The sequence below is a fragment of the Balaenoptera musculus genome, chromosome X, assembly GCF_009873245.2.
Source record: "Balaenoptera musculus isolate JJ_BM4_2016_0621 chromosome X, mBalMus1.pri.v3, whole genome shotgun sequence".
Classification (NCBI taxonomy): Eukaryota; Metazoa; Chordata; class Mammalia; order Artiodactyla; family Balaenopteridae; genus Balaenoptera; species Balaenoptera musculus.
Genome location: NC_045806.1, coordinates 35,522,762 through 35,541,294, shown reverse-complemented (window position 1 = coordinate 35,541,294; position 18,533 = coordinate 35,522,762). Strand labels below are relative to the sequence as shown.

Genomic DNA, 18,533 nt, shown 5'->3' with positions numbered 1-18,533 from the left:
GGTATATTCAGAGCGTTAGGGGACGGTCAGTCGTTTACAAAGTAAGTGCTTTCATTCTAGGAATATAGTTTCACAGTATCACAATGAGCATATTTACTATTCCTACCCCAGTTGTTTTTGGCTGTGATTACCTGGTGCTCACAGTAATTTTGCAATCTTAATTTTTCTAATTTTAATTATTTCTAATTTTTCAAAATAGTAAAATTCTAAAATATCATTGGGATTGTAGAAAATTGAGGTTTATGATCTTTTTTTTTTAAATTAACAGACTTTATTTATTTATTTATTTATTTTAACAGACTTTATTTTTTAAAGCAATTTTAGATTTACAGAAAAATTGATCAGAAAGTACAAAGTGCTCTCCCTCTCCTCTCATCCAAGTTCCCATATTACTAACTCATGTTAGTATGGTACATTTGTTATAATTGATGAACAAATATTGGTATATTATATGTTATTGTTACCTAATGTCCGTAGGTTCACTTTCACTCCTTTGTTGTACAATTCTAAGGGTTTTGACCGAAGTTTAATGTCATATACTTGCCAATGTTTATGCATTATATCAATATATGTGACAATTATAATGTCATATCCATCATTGCAATATCATACAGAGTAACTTCACTGCCACAAAATCCCCTGCACTCCTCCTATTTATTGATCTTTTCCTCCCTTGTACCCCTGGCAGCCACTGGTATTTTTACTGTCTCTGTAGATTTGCCTTTTCTTCAGTGTCATGTATCTGGAATCATACAGCATGTAGCCTTTTCACACTGGCTTCTTTAACAATATGCATTTAAGTTTCCTCTGTGTCCTTTTGTAGCTTGAGAGCTCATTTCCTTTGATCGCTGAATAATATTCCACTGTGTGGATGTACCATAGCCATTTTAGTACTGATAGATGTGTAGTTGTATCTCATTGCATTAATTTGTAATTCCCTAATAACATATGATGTTGAGCACTTTTATTTCATATGCTTATTTGTCAAGAGTTTTAGTCTTGTTTATTGCTGTAACTTGCTTGTATTTCATTTGAATTCTTTTTCATTTAATTGATTTTTTACTCTTTTTTTTCGGCATTTATTTCATCTGTACCTCTTTCCCCCTTAGCTTCTGAAGTTGGACTCTTAATTTATTTACTTCATATTTTATGTATTTAATGATGGAATATATTAAAATATCCATTAGTTTTATTGTGAGACTTTAGCTGACTTTTTTTTTTTAACATCTTTACTAGAATATAATTGCTTTACAATGGTGTGTTAGTTTCTGCTTTATAACAAAGTGAATCAGTTATACATATACATATGTTCCCATATCTCTTCCCTCTTGCATCTCCCTCCCTCCCACCCCTCTAGGTGGTCACAAAGCACCGAGCTGATCTCCCTGTGCTATGCGGTTGCTTCCCACTAGCTATCTATTTTACGTTTCGTAGTGAATATATGTCCATGCCACTCTCTCACTTTGTCACAGCTTACCCTTCCCCCTCCCCATATCCTCAAGTCCATTCTCTAGTAGGTCTGTGTCTTTATTCCCATCTTGCCACTAGGTTCTTCATGACCTTTTTTTCTTTTTTTCCTTAGACTCCATATATATGTGTTAGCATACTGTATTTGTTTTTCTCTTTCTGACTTACTTCACTCTGTAGGACAGACTCTAACTCCATCCACCTCACTACAAATAACTCAATTTCGTTTCTTTTTATGGCTGAGTAATATTCCATTGTATATATGTGCCACATCTTCTTTATCCATTTATCCAATGATGGACACTTAGGTTGCTTCCATGTCCTGGCTATTGTAAATAGACCTGCAATGAACATTTTGGTACATGACTCCTTTTGAATTATGGTTTTCTCAGGGTATATGCCCAGTAGTGGGATTGCTGGGTCGTATGGTAGTTCTATTTTTAGTTTTTTAAGGAACCTACATACTGTTCTCCATAGTGGCTGTATCAATTTACATTCCCACCAACAGTGCAAGAGTGTTCCCTTTTCTCCACACCCTCTCCAGCATTTATTGTTTGTAGATTTTTTGATGATGGCCATTCTGATCAGTGTGAGATGATATCTCATTGTAGTTTTGATTTGCATTTCTCTAATGATTAATGATGTTGAGCATTCTTTCATGTGTTTGTTGGCAGTCTGTATATCTTCTTTGGAGAAATGTCTATTTAGGTCTTCTGCCCATTTTTGGATTGGGTTGTTTGTTTTTTTGTTATTGAGCTGCATGAGCTGCTTGTAAATCTTGGAGATTAATCCTTTGTCAGTTGCTTCATTTGCAAATATTTTCTCCCATTCTGAGGGTTGTCTTTTCGTCTTGTTTATGGTTTCCTTTGCTGTGCAAAAAGTTTTAAGTTTCATTAGGTCCTATTTGTTTATTTTTGTTTTTATTTCCATTTCTCTAGGAGCTGGGTCAAAAAGGATCTTGCTGTGATTTATGTCATAGAGTGTTCTGCCTATGTTTTCCTCTAAGAGTTTTATAGTGTCTGGCCTTACATTTAGGTCTTTAATCCATTTTGAGTTTATTTTTGTGTATGGTGTTAGGGAGTGTTCTAATTTCATACTTTTACATGTATCTGTCCAGTTTTCCCAGCACCACTTATTGAAGAGGCTGTCTTTTCTCCACTGTACATGCTTGCCTCCTTTATCAAAGATAAGGTGACCATATGTGTGTGGGGTTATCTCTGGGCTTTCTATCCTGTTCCACTGATGTATATTTCTGTTTTTGTGCCAGTACCAAACTGTCTTGATTACTGTAGCTTTGTAGTATAGTCTGAAGTCAGGGCGCCTGATTCCTCCAGCTCCATTTTTCGTTCTCAAGGTTGCTTTGGCTATTCGGGGTCTTTTGTGTTTCCATACAAATTGTGAAATTTTTTGTTCTAGTTGCCAGTGGTAGTTTGATAGGGATTGCATTGAATCTGTAGATTGCTTTGGGCAGTAGAGTCATTTTCACAATGTTGATTCTCCCAATCCAAGAACATGGTATATCTCTCCATCTATTTGTATCATCTTTAATTTCTTTCATCAGTGTCTTATAATTTTCTGCATACAGGTCTTTTGTCTCCTTAGGTAGGTTTATTCCTAGATATTTTATTCCTTTTGTTGCAGTGGTAAATGGGAGTGTTTTCTTAATTTCACTTTCAGATTTTTCATCATTAGTGTATAGGAATGCAAGAGATTTCTGTGCATTAATTTTGTATCCTGCTACTTTACCAAATTCATTGATTAGCTCTAGTAGTTTTCTGGTAGCATCTTTAGGATTCTCTATGTATAGTATCATGTCATCTGCAAACAGTGACAGCTTTACTTCTTCTTTTCTGATTTGGATTCCTTTTATTTCTTTTTCTTCTCTGATTGCTGTGGCTAAAACTTCCAAAACTATGTTGAATAATAGTGGTGAGAGTGGGCAACCTTGTCTTGTTCCTGAGCTTAGTGGAAATGGTTTCAGTTTTTCACCATTGAGGACAATGTTGGCTGTGGGTTTGTCATATATGGCCTTTATTATGTTGAGGAAAGTTCCCTCTATGCCTACTTTCTGCAGGGCTTTTATCATAAATGGGTGTTGAATTTTGTCGAAAGCTTTCTCTGCATCTATTGAGATGATCATATGGTTTTTCTCCTTCAATTTGTTAATATGGTGTATCATGTTGATTGATTTGCGTATATTGAAGAATCCTTGCATTCCTGGAATAAGCCTCACTTGATCATGGTGTATGATCCTTTTAATGTGCTGTTGGATTCTGTTTGCTAGTATTTTGTTGAGGATTTTTGCATCTGTGTTCATCAGTAATATTGGCCTGTAGTTTTCTTTCTTTGTGACATCTTTGTCTGGTTTTGGTATCAGGGTGATGGTGGCCTCGTAGAATGAGTTGGGGAGTGTTCCTCCCTCTGCAATAGTTTGGAAGAGTTTGAAAAAGATAGGTGTTAGCTCTTCTCTAAGTGTTTGATAGAATTCGCCTGTGAAGCCATGTGGTCCTGGGCTTTTGTTTGTTGGAAGATTTTTAATCACAGTTTCAATTTCAGTGCTTGTGATTGGTCTGTTCATATTTTCTATTTCTTCCTGGTTCAGTCTCAGCAGGTTGTGCATTTCTAAGAATTTGTCCATTTCTTCCAGGTTGTCCATTTTATTGGCATAGAGTTGCTTGTAGTAATCTCTCATGATCGTTTGTATTTCTGCAGTGTCAGTTGTTACTTCTCCTTTTTCATTTCTAATTCTATTGATTTGAGTCTTTTCCCTTTTTTTCTTGATGAGTCTGGCTAATGGTTTATCAATTTGGTTTATCTTCTCAAAGAACCAGCTTTTAGTTTTATTGATCTTTGCTATCATTTCCTTCATTTCTTTTTCATTTATTTCTGATCTGATCTTTATGATTTCTTTCCTTCTGCTAACTTTGGGGTTTTTTGTTCTTCTTTCTCTAATTGCTTTAGGTGCAAGGTTAGGTTGTTTATTTGAGATGTTTCCTGTTTCTTGAGGTAGGCTTGTATTGCTATAAACTTCCCTCTTAGAACTGCTTTTGCTGCATCCCATAGGTTTTGGCTCATCGTGTCTCCATTGTCATTTGTATCTAGGTATTTTTTGATTTCCCCTTTGATTTCTTCAGTGATCACTTGGTTATTAAGTAGTGTATTGTTTAGCCTCCATGTGTTTGTATTTTTTACAGATCTTTTTCTGTAATTGATATCTAGTCTCATAGCATTGTGGTTGGAAAAGATACTTGATACGATTTCAATTTTCTTAAACTTACCAAGGCTTGATTTGTGACCCAAGATATGATCTATCCTGGAGAATGTTCCATGAGCACTTGAGAAAAATGTGTATTCTGTTGTTTTTGGGTAAAATGTCCTAGAAATATCAATTAAGTCCATCTTGTTTAACTTATCATTTAAAGCTTGTGTTTCCTTACTTATTTTCATTTTGGATGATCTGTCCATTGGTGAAAGTGGGGTGTTAAAGTCCCCTACTATGATTGTGTTGCTGTCGATTTCCCCTTTTATGGCTGTTAGTATTTGCCTTATGTATTGAGGTGCTCCTATGTTGGGTGCATAAATATTTACAATTGTTATACCTTCTTCTTGGATCGATCCCTTGATCATTATGTAGTGTCCTTCTTTGTCTCTTGTAATAGTCTTTATTTTAAAGTCTATTTTGTCTGATATGAGAATTGCTACTCCAGCTTTCTTTTGATTTCCATTTTCATGGAATATCTTTTTCCATCCCCTCACTTTCAGTCTGTATGTGTCCCTAGGTCTGAAGTGGGTCTCTTGTAGACAGCATATATACGGGTCTTGTTTTTGTATCCATTTAGCCAGTGTGTGTCTTTTGGTGGGAGCATTTAATCCATTTACATTTAAGGTAATTATCGATATGTATGTTCCTATTCCCATTTTCTTAAATGTTTTGGGTTTGTTACTGTAGGTGTTTTCCTTCTCTTGTGTTTCTTGCCTAGAGAAGTTCCTTTAGCATTTGTTGTAAAGCTGGTTTGGTGGTGCTGAATTCTCTCAGCTTTTGCTTGTCTGTAAAGGTTTTTATTTCTCCATCAAATCTGAATGAGATCCTTGTTGGGTAGAGTAATCTTGGTTGTAGGTTTTTCTCCTTCATCACTTTAAATATGTCCTGCCACTCCCTTCTGGCTTGCAGAGTTTCTGCTGAAAGATCAGCTGTTAACCTTATGGGGATTCCCTTGTGTGTTATTTGTTGTTTTTCCCTTGCTGCTTTTAATATGTTTTCTTTATATTTAATTTTTGACAGTTTGATTAATATGTGTCTTGGCGTGTTTCTCCTTGGATTTATCCTGTATGGGACTCTCTGTGCTTCCAGGACTTGATTAACTATTTCCTTTCCCATATTAGGGAAGTTTTCAACTATAATCTCTTCAAATATTTTCTCAGTCCCTTTCTTGTTCTCTTCTTCTGGGACCCCTATAATTCGAATGTTGGTGCGTTTAATGTTGTCCCAGAGGTCTCTGAGACTGTCCTCAGTTCTTTTCATTCTTTTTTCTTTATTCTGCTCTGCAGTAGTTATTGCCACTATTTTATTTTCCAGGTCACTTATCCGTTCTTCTGCCTCAGTTATTCTGCTATTGATCCCTTCTAGAGTATTTTTAATTTCATTTATTGTGTTGTTCATCGTTGCTTGTTTCCTCTTTAGTTCTTCTAGGTCCTTGTTAAGTGTTTCTTGCATTTTGTCTATTCTGTTTCCAAGATTTTGGATCATCTTTATTATCATTATTCTGAATTCTTTTTCAGGTAGACTGCCTATTTCCTCTTCATTTGGTAGGTCTGGTATGTTTTTACCTTGGTCCTTCATCTGCTGTGTGTTTTTCTGTCTTCTCATTTTGCTTATCTTACTGTGTTTGGGGTCTCCTTTTCGCAGGCTGCAGCTTCGTAGTTCCCGTTGTTTTTGGTATCTGTCCCCAGTGGCTAAGGTTGGTTCAGTGGGTTGTGTAGGCTTCCTGGTGGAGGGGACTAGTGCCTGGGTTCTGGTGGATGAGGCTGGATCTTGTCTTTCTGGTGGGCAGGTCCACGTCTGGTGGTGTGTTTTGGGGTGTCTGTGGCCTTATTATGATTTTAGGCAGCCTCTGTGCTAATGGATGGGGCTGTGTTCCTGTCTTGCTAGTTGTTTGGCATAGGGTGTCCAGCACTATAGCTTGCTGGTCGTTGAGTGAAGCTGGGTCTTGGTGTTGAGATGGAGATCTCTGGGAGATTTTCGCCGTTTGGTATTATGTGGAGCTGGGAGGTCTCTTGTGGACCAGTGTCCTGAAGTTGGCTCTCCCACCTCAGAGGCACAGCCCTGATGCCTGGCTGGAGCACCAAGAGCCTGTCATCCACACGGCTCAGGATAAAAGGGAGAAAAAAGAGAAAGAAAGAAAGAAGAAGATAAAATAAAAGAAAAGAAAATAAAGTAAGATAAAATAAAGTTATTAAAATATATAAAAAATAATTATTAAGAAAAAAAATTTTTTTAAGGAAAAATAAAAACGGACGGACAGAACACTAGGACAAATGGTGAAAGCAAAGTTATACAGACAAAATCTCACACAGAAGCATACACATAACCCACTCACAAAAAGAGGAAAAGGGGAAAAAATAATATATCTTGCTCCCAAAGTCCACCTCCTCAATTTGGTATGATTCGTTGTCTATTCAGGTATTCCACAGGTGCAGGGTACATCAAGTTGATTGTGGAGCTTTAATCCACTGCTTCTGAGGCTGCTGGGAGAAATTTCCCTTTCTCTTCTTTGTTCGCACAGCTCCTGGGATTCAGCTTTGGATTTGGACCCGCCTCTGTGTGTAGGTCACCTGAGGGTGTCCGTTCTTTGCTCAGACAAGACGGGGTTAAAGCAGCGGCTGATTAAGGGTCTCTGGCTCACTCAGACCGGGGGGAGGGAGGGGTACGGATGCGGGGCGAGCCTGCGGCGGCAGAGGCCAGAGTGACGTTGCACCAGCCTGAGGCGCGCCGTGCTTTCTCCCGGGGAAGTTGTCCCTGGATCACGGGACCCTGGCAGTGGCGGGCTGCACAGGCTCCCGGGAGGGGAGGTGTGGAGAGTGACCTGTGCTTGCACACAGGCTTCTTGGTGGCGGCAGCAGCAGCCTTAGCGTCTCAGGCCTGTCTTTGGGGTCCGTGCTGATAGCCGCGGCTCGTGCCCGTCTCTGGAGCTCATTTAGGCGGCGCTCTGAATCCCCTCTCCTCGCGCACCAGGAAACAAAGAGGCAAGAAAAAGCCTCTGGCTTCTTCGACATCTCCAGACCTTTTCCCGGACTCCCTCCCGGCTAGCTGTGGTGCACTCGCCCCCTTTGGGCTGTGTTCACGCCGCCAGCCCCAGTCCTCTCCCTGCAATCCGACCAAAGCCCGAGCCTCAGCTCCCAGCCCCCGCCCGCCCCGGCGGGTGAGCAGACAAGCCTCTCAGGCTGGTGAGTGCTGCTCGGGGCTGAGCCTCTGTGCGGGAATCTCTCCGCTTTGCCCTCCGCACCCCTGTTGCTGTGCTCTCCTCCATGGCTCCGAAGCTTCCCCCCTCCGCCACCCTGCGATTGACCGAAGCCCAAGCCTCAGCTCCCAGCCCCGCCCACCCCGGCGGGTGAGCAGACAAGCCTCTCGGGCTGGTGAGTGCTGCTCGGCGCCGAGCCTCTGTGCGGGAATCTCTCCGCTTTGCCCTCCGCACCCCTGTGGTGGCTGCGCTCTCCTCCGTGGCTCCAAAGCTCCCCCCCTCCGCCACCCGCAGTCTCTGCCCGCGAAGGGGCTTCCTAGTGTGTGGAAACCTTTCCTCCTTCACAGCTCCCTCCCACTGGTGCGGGTCCCGTCCCTATTCTTTTGTCTCTATTTTTTCTTTTTTCTTTTGCCCTGCCCAGGTACGTGGGGAGTTTCTTGCCTTTTTGGAGGTCTGACGTCTTCTGCCAGCGTTCAGTGGGTGTTCTGTAGGAGCAGTTCCACGTGTAGATGTATTTCTGATGTATCTGTGGGGGAGGAAGGTGATCTCCGCATCTTACTCTTCCGCCATCTTCTCCCGGTTTATGATCTTTTGATAGGCTCTGGTTTACTTTAGCATCATCTGTAAACAAGTCTTAGTAAGTAAAAAAAAACTCAGTATGATTGCCTGGGGGATATTTAAATTACTTTGAAAAATGGACTGAACGTGTGTTTACCTAGGAATAGTTTTGCGTGTTCATGTAAGTTGTGAAGATTTTTCTTTAGCAGCATTTTGTAGAGATGTCACTGCTTGAGTAGCCAGAAGATGTGGGTTCACCTGCTCTTCTGCTCTTGAACAAGTCACTTAAATTCTTTGGGCCCCGTTCTCCTCATATGTAATTTGAGGATGTTAGTCCAGCTCTTCCTGGATCTCTTACTGTAGTGGGAGTGTGCTGCAGTAGTGGTTTTCAAGCCCTACCAGTCTGTTGAGTCCTCGGTGTTAGAGAAAGGTGCTTTGGAGACTGTTTTGAAGGAGAGGGAGGTTCCTGCATGTGGGGTTTGGCCCCTCAGCCCTGCTTTCATCAGAACAATTCTGCAAACAAGGACTGCTGTAGGAAAAGGTCTGCTGACCCACCATTTTAGGACATATGCTTTAACTGGTTTTTTAAATTCACGTTCATGCATTTATACTCTGTGTAGTCTTACTTGATCTCTTTTGTGATGGGAAAGCATGCTTTAGTCAGATCCTTTGCTGGGACCAGGGACCATAGTCTGTTCTGCGAACCCCTTAGTGCAATTACCCTTAATTAGATGGCTTTTCTTCCAACTCCTCACTAGAATAAGCCGAGGAAATGAGTAGCTCGGAAGAATGGAGCATTTCAAGGAAGGGCTAGGGGAGTGCACAGATAGCAGGTTTTAGACAGCCCAGGGGGCAGTGTGTGGTTTCTTGAGGGTGGGAGACGGGGGGTGGGAATGTCTCGGGGAGGGTAGGCAAGACTCTGGGAGAGAAACTTTAAAAAGGCAGTTCAAGGCGCTAAAGGTAATTTGCCCTGCGGCCCCTTCTCAGCATCACCTGACTCTAGGAAGCCAGGGTGCTCTCCCTCGGGTTGTGCTCTGTCAGTGCCAGATTTGGGGTCTCGAGGTCAGTTCAGAAGCTGTGAACCACACACAGCCATTCCTAATTGGGCTTAGTTACTTCTCTTCAGTCTTTCCACTTTATATTATTGTCTATTGGTACTTTCCTCATCTTGTCCTCAGTAAATAGATAGGGAGAAATGAAAGAGGAGATTTGTATATATTCCTGCTGCAGGAAGAAGTGTGCAGCGCAGTCATTTTGCAGGGCCTTTAATTCTCCCTTCATAAGTTTCTCCATTCTGGATACACTCCATTAAAACCTGTTGCCTTTAAATGCTTAAGGCCTTATATATTTTATTTTCTGTAAAGAAAAATACGGACATCGGCAGCCATAAAATATGTTCAGAGACGTACATCAAAGTATTTTCTATCACACTCTATGACATAAATCACAGAAAGATCCTTTTTGACCCAGCTTCTAGAGAAATGGAAATAAAAACAAAAATAAACAAATGGGACCTAATGAAACTTAAAAGCTTTTGCACAGCAAAGGAAACCATGAACAAGACCAAAAGACAACCCTCAGAATGGGAGAAAATATTTGCAAATGAAGCAACTGACAAAGGATTAATCTCCAAGATTTACAAGCAGCTCATGCAGCTCAATAACAAAAAAACAAACAACCCAATTCAAAATTGGGCAGAAGACCTAAACAGACATTTCTCCAAAGAAGATATACAGATTGCCAACAAACACATGAAAGAATGCTCAACATCATTAATCATTAGAGAAATGCAAATCAAAACTACAATGAGATATTATCTCACACTGGTCACAATGGCCATCATCAAAAAATCTAGAAACAATAAATGCTGGAGAGGGTGTGGAGAAAAGGGAACCCTCTTGCACTGTTGCTGGGAATGTAAATTGATACAGCCACTATGGAGAACAGTATGGAGGTTCCTTAAAAAACTAAAAATAGAACTACCATATGACCCAGCAATCCCACTATTGGGCATATACCCTGAGAAAACCATAATTCAAAAAGAGTCATGTACCAAAATGTTCATTGCAGCTTTATTTACAATAGCCAGGACATGGAAGCAACCTAAGTGTCCATCATCGGATGAATGGATAAAGAAGATGTGGCACATATATACAATGGAATATTAGCCACAAAAAGAAGCGAAATGGAGTTATTTGTAGTGAGGTGGATGGAGTTAGAGTCTGTCCTACAGAGTGAAGTAAGTCAGAAAGAGAAAAACAAATACCATATGCTAACACATATATATGGAATCTAAGGAAAAAAAAAAAAAGGTCATGAAGAACCTAGTGGCAAGACGGGAATAAAGACACAGACCTACTAGAGAATGGACTTGAGGATATGGGGAGGGGGAAGGGTAAGCTGTGACAATGTGAGAGAGTGGCATGGACATATATTCAGTACCAAACATAAAATAGGTAGCTAGTGGGAAGCAACCGCATAGCACAGGGAGATCAGCTCAGGGAGATCAGCTCGGTGCTTTGTGACCACCTAGAGGGGTGGGAGGGAGGGAGATGCAAGAGGGAAGAGATATGGGAACATATGTATATGTATAACTGATTCACTTTGTTATAAAGCAGAAACTAACACACCATTGTAAAGTAATTATACTCCAATAAAGATGTTAAAAAAAAGAAAAGTATTTTCTATCTTTTGGACTGTGTTCTCTATATTCTTCTCTGATGCCCTATCTTTTCAAAAATATTTAATTTTGTTAATTAGATTGAAATTATAGTTGTCATCCCAATTGTCAGAATTAGTTTTACTCCGTTGCTACACTTTAAAAATAGTTTTGTTTTAAAGAATACATTCCTATCCCATTAAGAATTAAGACAGTACAGATATATTTTAAAAATCAGCAACTCTGCTTCAAATCTCTAAGCACTTTTTTAATTTGTCACACTGGTCTGAATGATAGAATATTGTAAAAGAAATTCCCGTTTGTGCCTTTTTGGTCCTGTTTTTTTGTTTGTTTGTTTTAGATGAGTTATGCTGGACCTGCATGTTAAAGATTTGTATGCAAATATGTTAGATATACTTGAAAGCAGTTTGTTTTCCTCTGATTAAATATGTTTCCTGCAATCTTTTTTTGATTTATTATTTTGTTTGTATAGACAGTACCAATGGCAACATCACCTATTTTAATTGTTGCAAATTTATAACAAGAGGTTTTGGTTTGTTTCTTTGGTACATAAAGAAATACAGAAAATGTACATTTTTGAGCACTTTGCTTTCTAAAGCACCTTTACAAGCTTGTTATTGCTTCTTCCTGAATCCATGGCGTGGACAGGAAGATGTCATTGTCCTTGTTTAACAAAGCACAGAGAAGTCACACCTGGAGAAGGGCCGGGCCTACGTTACCACTCTCCTCACTGCCTGCCTTTCTTCTGCAGTGTAGCTTTAAAGGACTGTGGTAACCAGAAGAGCATATTCCTTTTGCAGGTCATCAATCTGATGAGCACATGGTGTGCTTTCAGTTAGCACATGGTGTGCTTTCAGGGCTTTGCTCCTTTACTGGATTGTTATACCAACTTGTGAGATTAAGGGGAAAGTTAATCGGGCCTGGTGGAAATACTGTGAAACTCTAGAAACAGTATATTGGCAGCTTTGGGAATTTGTGTTTAGCAGTTGCCTCTGTTCTTATTTCATCTGTGACTTGAAAATGAGGTACGTAAATAACTTGAAAAAATCTTTTCCTTTATAATCAATAATGTTTAATAGCGTTCAGAGGTTTTTTTTAAATACATGGGCCCTAATTGCCAGAAACACCTCTCTTTATGAAGAATGGCATTAAAAATATTTAGGCCATAAATGAAGTTTATTCTATTTACCAAACAGTATTTTTTTCCCATTATATCAGAAAGAAAATCCTTCAAATTAGCTTATTAGTCATTACTGAGTGAAAGTAAAACTAGAACTCAGCTCACTGATAAGGTTAAATTTTCACGGGCTATTTTAACCTTTTTAACGGAATCTTGGAGGGTTTTTTTCTTTGCTGTAGTATTTGAGATGGGTGTGTTTGTTTCATGTCACCTTGTAGATTACATTCTTCTTTTGAGCTACTAAGTGACATAATATTACTAACCCAGTTTAGCAAAATTATGTTTTTCCTGTAACATTCAGGATCATTCAGTAGTTGGTTCGTTTCTACTCCCTGAGAAATATATGTATTTTTTTGGGGGGGGGATATTCAAATAGAAATATAACTTAATTCTTAACTGTTCAGCTTCCATAGAGACTGCACTTCCAGCTCTTGTTGTTCCCATCTTGGAGCCCTGTGGTAATTCGGAGTGTCTACACATTTTTGTAGATTTGCATTCTGGAATGTTCCAGGTGATGCTTTATGGACTTGGTAAGTTACTAAATGATAGACTCACTCAGTGTAAAGAAAAATATTTTTAACAAAAGCAGAATAAAAATTTTTTGCCATTAGGTATTGGGAGGGGTGGTATAAACAGTGTATAGAAAGTAGATATGGAAGGAATAACTCTGGCTGATGTCTATTCCTTGGGGCCCATTTTAACTCTCTTGTACCAGAAGTTAAACTTCCCAGTGTGAAGTACATTCATGTTGTTTCTCTTATATAAAAGTAATAATATTGATGGCTGATCTTTTTTTAGATTAACTATTTTACCACTAATAGTTGGGTGTCACGGAGAAGACTACAGTCTAATGTCATTCACGGCTGAAGAACAGATTTATGACAGTATAAACATCTCAGATGACTCAGGGTACAGAATCCTGTAGGAAAGGATTTTTTTTCTGGCTTAAACACAGTAGAAATTGAAGTTTGATTTCTAGCATGTTCTGTTACCAAGTTGGTGTTCTGAAATGACGAAATACTAGGAACTTAGTGTTTTTGTATTGCTGATGGAACAGTGTTCTTGAATATATTAGCACATTTGCCATTTGAAATTAATATTAAGCTAGATAGATTGATGAAAATAAAAGGCTTTCTGGTTATATTGTATGGCTATGTCGTATGGCTATAAAGATAGATTTTTCTATGAACGGCTCATGGAAAACTGGCCTCATTACTTTGAATCACATCACATTTATGATGGCTAAATGATAAGTGACACATTAGGAAATTGTTGTTTGCTCTTCAAAACTTTATTTAACTGTTTTCTTGATGATTAACACAGTACATACTCATAAGTAGAAAAACTAAACAAGTAAAAATGAGAGAAGCAAAAAAATAGTTGCCTGTTGGTAATCATTGTTTTTAGGAGATATATGCTTGTCTTAGGTCAGGCTGCCATAACAGAGAACCACAGAGTGGGTGGCTTAAACAACAGAAACTTATTTTCTCACAGTTTTGGAGGTTTAAAGTATGAGATAAGGTTGCCACCATGGTCAAGTTATGGTGAGAGCTCTCTTCCTGGCTTATAGTCATCAGCCTTCATGCTGTATCCTCACATGGCAGGAAGAGAGAGAGAGCAAGCTCTCTGGTGTCTGTTTATAAGGGCACTAATCTTATATGAGGGCCCACCCTCATGACCTTATCTAAACCTAATTATCTCCCAAAGGCTCCACCTCTAAACACTATCACATTAGGAGTTAGGGCTTCAACATATGAATTTGGGGGGATGCAGTTCAATCCATAGCAATGCTCTTCTAATATTTTCTATACTTTTTTCTTTAGTTGAACTCATTTTATATTTTGCTTTTTGCTCAACATTCTATTATTAGCATTTTCTAGTGTCATTAAAAATTCTAAGTGACATTTAGCAAGCTAATCTTCAGCCAACAGCTCGTGCTTATGCCAGAGATCATTTGTGTTTAATAAATAAACATTTTAATGGAGTTTAATAGTTTTTATAATTTTTAAGGTTCTAAGTCTAGTAATACTATGAGTTTTAAATACATACAAATTAATAATATTAACTAACTAGACTAAGAGTTTTGGTAAATAAACTATAGGCAAAGAATTAATTCGTGTTGTTCGCTACTTGTTCTTCCTGCTAATGTACATTTGCTATTAATTATCTTAACTATAACTCTCCCTAAATGTTAAAGAGGGAAAACAAATTAGGTTAATTTATGCCTCATGATGCGCTTCGTTTAGTTTTTCTCTGACTCAAAAATAACACTACTTTCTGCCTAAAACAATAATTTTCATTTAAATTTTGGGCTACCTGGATATCTTGTGTCTCATGTAAGCAATTAATTAATGAAGTGCTTTATACTATAGACCAGGCCACACTGGATGACATGGAGAAGTCTGTGAATGATGATATGAAACGGATAATTCCTTGGATTCAGCAACTTAAGTAAGCTTATTTATTTAGCTCAAAACTAAAAATGGAAACTTCTTTTGACAAGATATATTTTCTTCTCCATCATTACTCTTGATCACCCACTATCCTTAATGTTTATGACATGAAACTTGAGTACCTTTTGGTACTTAGAATCTAAATTTTCTTGGAATAGGTCCAAGATGGCAGTGCTTTGTATCAAATTCCCCTCTAGAGCAAACATAGGTATGAAGGTCATGACACTCAGCTTTGATTCCTTTCCACATTTTCTCTTGTGCAAGCACTCTACCAAACACTTACACAATGAATTTTATTGTATCTGGTGTTCTTTGCAATAGAGTCTTATTTGCTCTTATCTGGGATAATCTTCATGGTATGAATCTACCAGCTGACACTTTCAGAGTAGTCATTTCTGCTTCTCTAATACTGTCATTCAGTTTGTCTCAGAATCCTTTGAATGCTTCAGACTGTTAAACCAAATAAAATTGAAAATGGAGCTAGAGATAATTCTGTGAGGTTTCATTACCACCCTGGTACACAAAGGTACCATTATGGCAACTCTAACAGACTCTTTTTAAATCGATAAAACAGAATTCCAAGGGATAAAAATAAATATCAGAGATTAAAACCAAACTGGCAAATGGCAGGGTGGGGGAGTGGGGGTGTGGGGCCAGACTGTTCAGTGGGATTTAAATACTTAAGTCTTGATAATTCACATCTTGCATAACTTACGGTTTTGGGCAGTTCCAGCTAGTAGAAATATAACCTAAAACCAGAAAGTCAAGTCGCAAAAGCTTTAAACTTATCAAATGTGTATCTGTACTTAAACTCACATTATTTATAGGAAAGGTCCCCTGGTTGTCACTTAACAGTGGTGCTTCTCAGATGATCTTTGGTGAATGACCAGTTTATCACTAATCTATCATGGGACGTTAATTTTTTTGAAATAAGTTTATTGAAATATAATTTACATATCATAAAATTCAGCTGTTTTAAGTGTACAATTCAGTGACTTGTAGTAAATTTACTGAGTTTTGCAACAATAACCACAATCCAGTTTTAGAACAATTAGAACATTTCCGTTGCCTCAGAAAGATGCTCATTTACAGTTAATTCCCATTCCCAGCCTCAGCCCCAGGCAACTATGAATCTTCTTTCTGTTTCTGTAGATTTTTCTTTTCTGGACATTTCATATAAATGGAATCATAAAGTATGTGGTCTTCTGTGACTGGCTTCTTTCATTTAGCATAATGTTTCGGGATTCATCCATGTTGAAGCATGTACCAGTACTCCATTCCTTTTCATGGCTAACTAACATTCCATTGTGTGGCTAGGCCACATTTTATTTATCCATTCATCAGTTGATGGACATTTGGATTGTTTCCACTTTTTTGGCTCTTATGAATAATGCAGCTGTGAGTATTCATGTGCAAATGTATGGCTGGACTTCTCATTCCACTAGGAATGGAATTACTGGATCATACAGTAAATTTAAGTTTTTAAAGAAGTTTCCATACTAGTTTCCAAAGTAGTTGTGCCATTTTACAGTCACATCAGCAGTGTATGAGGGTTTCCATTTCTCTACATCCTTGTCAGTACTCGTTACTGTCTTTGACAGTGGCCATCCTAGTGAGTGGGATAGGTATCTGACTGTGGTTTTTACTTACATTTTCTAGGGACTAATGGTGTTGGGCATCTGTTCATGTGATTACTTTTTTTATAGCATGCAATGAAAACAAATTCTAGAAAAAAGAATTGAAAAAACATGTTCAAAATATAAGCCCCAATTTTTTTATTAGAGTGAACAGACATAAAATTGCATTTCAATACATAAAATCAGAACAAAAAATATAAGAAAAAAATTCAAAATCTATGTTTTTCATTGAAAGTGAACATATACAGACAAGATACTCTTCACTCAAATTTTTTGTTCTCCAAAGTCATAACAAAAAAGTTGAGTGAAATAGCAATCCTATATATGCTTTGAAAGAATATCTTGTACTTATTATTCACATATTTATAATTTATATATATTACATTTGTAATAGATATAGAATTTTTAATGTGACAAATGAGCTTGTTTCTGGTTTGTTGTAATTTATCTAATCTAGGTTGGATTGATGATGATGAAAATCACAGGAGATAATGTGTATCTTAAATGTTTCCATGTTTTTTTTAAAATAACATACATAGTAGAGATACCAGTCTCACAAAGGTATGTTGATGAGAGTGGAAGTAGAGATCTGAAAGCAGTTTTTGCAAGTTCAGAATATTGGTTTTTAACTGTCATCCAAAATGAGGCAAGTATTGATGTATTTTAAAAATTTATTTTCATTCTTTTATTAATAGTCAGTTCTAGCAATTGATCCTGTGAAGCTGTAGTTAAATTTCTTTTTCAGGGTGAAAAAGCAGTTTCCAGATTCTATACATTTTTGAGGTAATAGTTGACAAAATGCCCGTAAAATATTATATATTAAACATGGTTTTACTGCACATGACTAGTACACATTTTGTATCCCATGCGGCTCACCACAAAAATGCAACAGCACCCAAACTGGTCTGTACCCTGTTATGCAAGGCAAGCCTACTGATCATGAGCTTGGATGTTGTGGCACTGTTATGTTGCTATGAAAAGCTTCTAAATTTGTATTCTTATTTTTTGAGTTGTCTCATTGTGGATCAGTGAGAGTTTGTGTACCAATCATTTTATCCCTTTTTCACGTATTATATGGTATCCTAGCCTCAAGGATAGATAAAAGGAATAAGAGGAGTACTGTAGTAGAAGCATCAAAGTGAAATCTGGTGGCTTAACTGAGAGAGAGGGGAAGAAGGTAAGCAGCACTTACTGGCACCTGCTAGGCATACCCATCACTTTATATGCACAGTATAAAAACTGGGACTGAATATCTCCAGTGATACCAGAAAAATGAGATACTTTTATACTTATTGTTTGTTGTTCTATTTTGTTTTATAAACACTTCAGGCTTTTTATAAAAGATGTTGAGATTAGTTTGTGCTGTCTTATAAACCATAGGAAATCTTTCATCTCCTATAATAAACTGATACAGTGTCTCAGCCTTAATACTAGTTAATTCTACCTTATTAATTAAAAACCATTCACACTGGAGTTTAAACTCCTTAAACTAGAACTAGAACTAACAGTCCAGTACAAAACTAGAGAAATGATTCATCATTATGGTCATGTGTCCTTTTACTAGTTCAGTTAAATTTCATATTAATTGGTTTCTTAGTGGTCTTTAATAATCTATTTATAAATCAGTAGCACACAGTTAATCAGAAAAGTCTATGATTTTGTGATTTGGATTATCTCTTTTAAGGTTTTGGCTTGGACAACAGCGTTGCAGACAATCTATAAAACACTTGCCTACAATAAGCAGTGAAACATTGCAGCTGTCCAATTATTCAACCCATCCTATTGGAAACCTTTCTAAGAATAAGCTGTTCATTAAACTTACCCGTCTTCCACAGTACTACATTGTAAGTATGCAAAGGGGTGATTTGGGTGATCGAGTTCAGTAATTCTATTAGTATCTTGAATAATTTATTGTTTGGTTTAATTTGCAAATGTATTTTATTGGATATTTGAATTTTGTATAGTGATTCTCAACCCAGGAGAGGGGAGAGATGGTAGGGATGAGGGAGAGAGGAAAATCATGTCTGTAAGAAATTATATAATGATTAGGCAGGGTTGGTGAATATAAGGTATGCCCCTATCCCTCACCCTAGGATCTCT

General features: G+C 37.9%; 1 protein-coding gene across 5 annotated transcripts in view; it reads left to right on the top strand.

Annotated features, from left to right (window-relative positions):
* MED14 (mediator complex subunit 14) overlaps positions 1 to 18,533 on the top strand; it is a 72,940-nt gene that overhangs the window by 19,212 nt on the left and 35,195 nt on the right. For all 5 annotated transcript variants that reach the window (XR_005018322.1, XM_036839710.1, XM_036839712.1 and 2 more), the window contains exons 11-13: positions 12,748 to 12,873; positions 14,716 to 14,794; positions 18,118 to 18,277. Coding sequence is in view for 4 of the 5 variants with exons in the window: in XM_036839710.1 (XP_036695605.1) it covers positions 12,748 to 12,873; positions 14,716 to 14,794; positions 18,118 to 18,277 (365 nt within the window). In the remaining variant the exon portion in view is untranslated. The remainder of the gene's footprint in view (positions 1 to 12,747; positions 12,874 to 14,715; positions 14,795 to 18,117; positions 18,278 to 18,533) is intronic.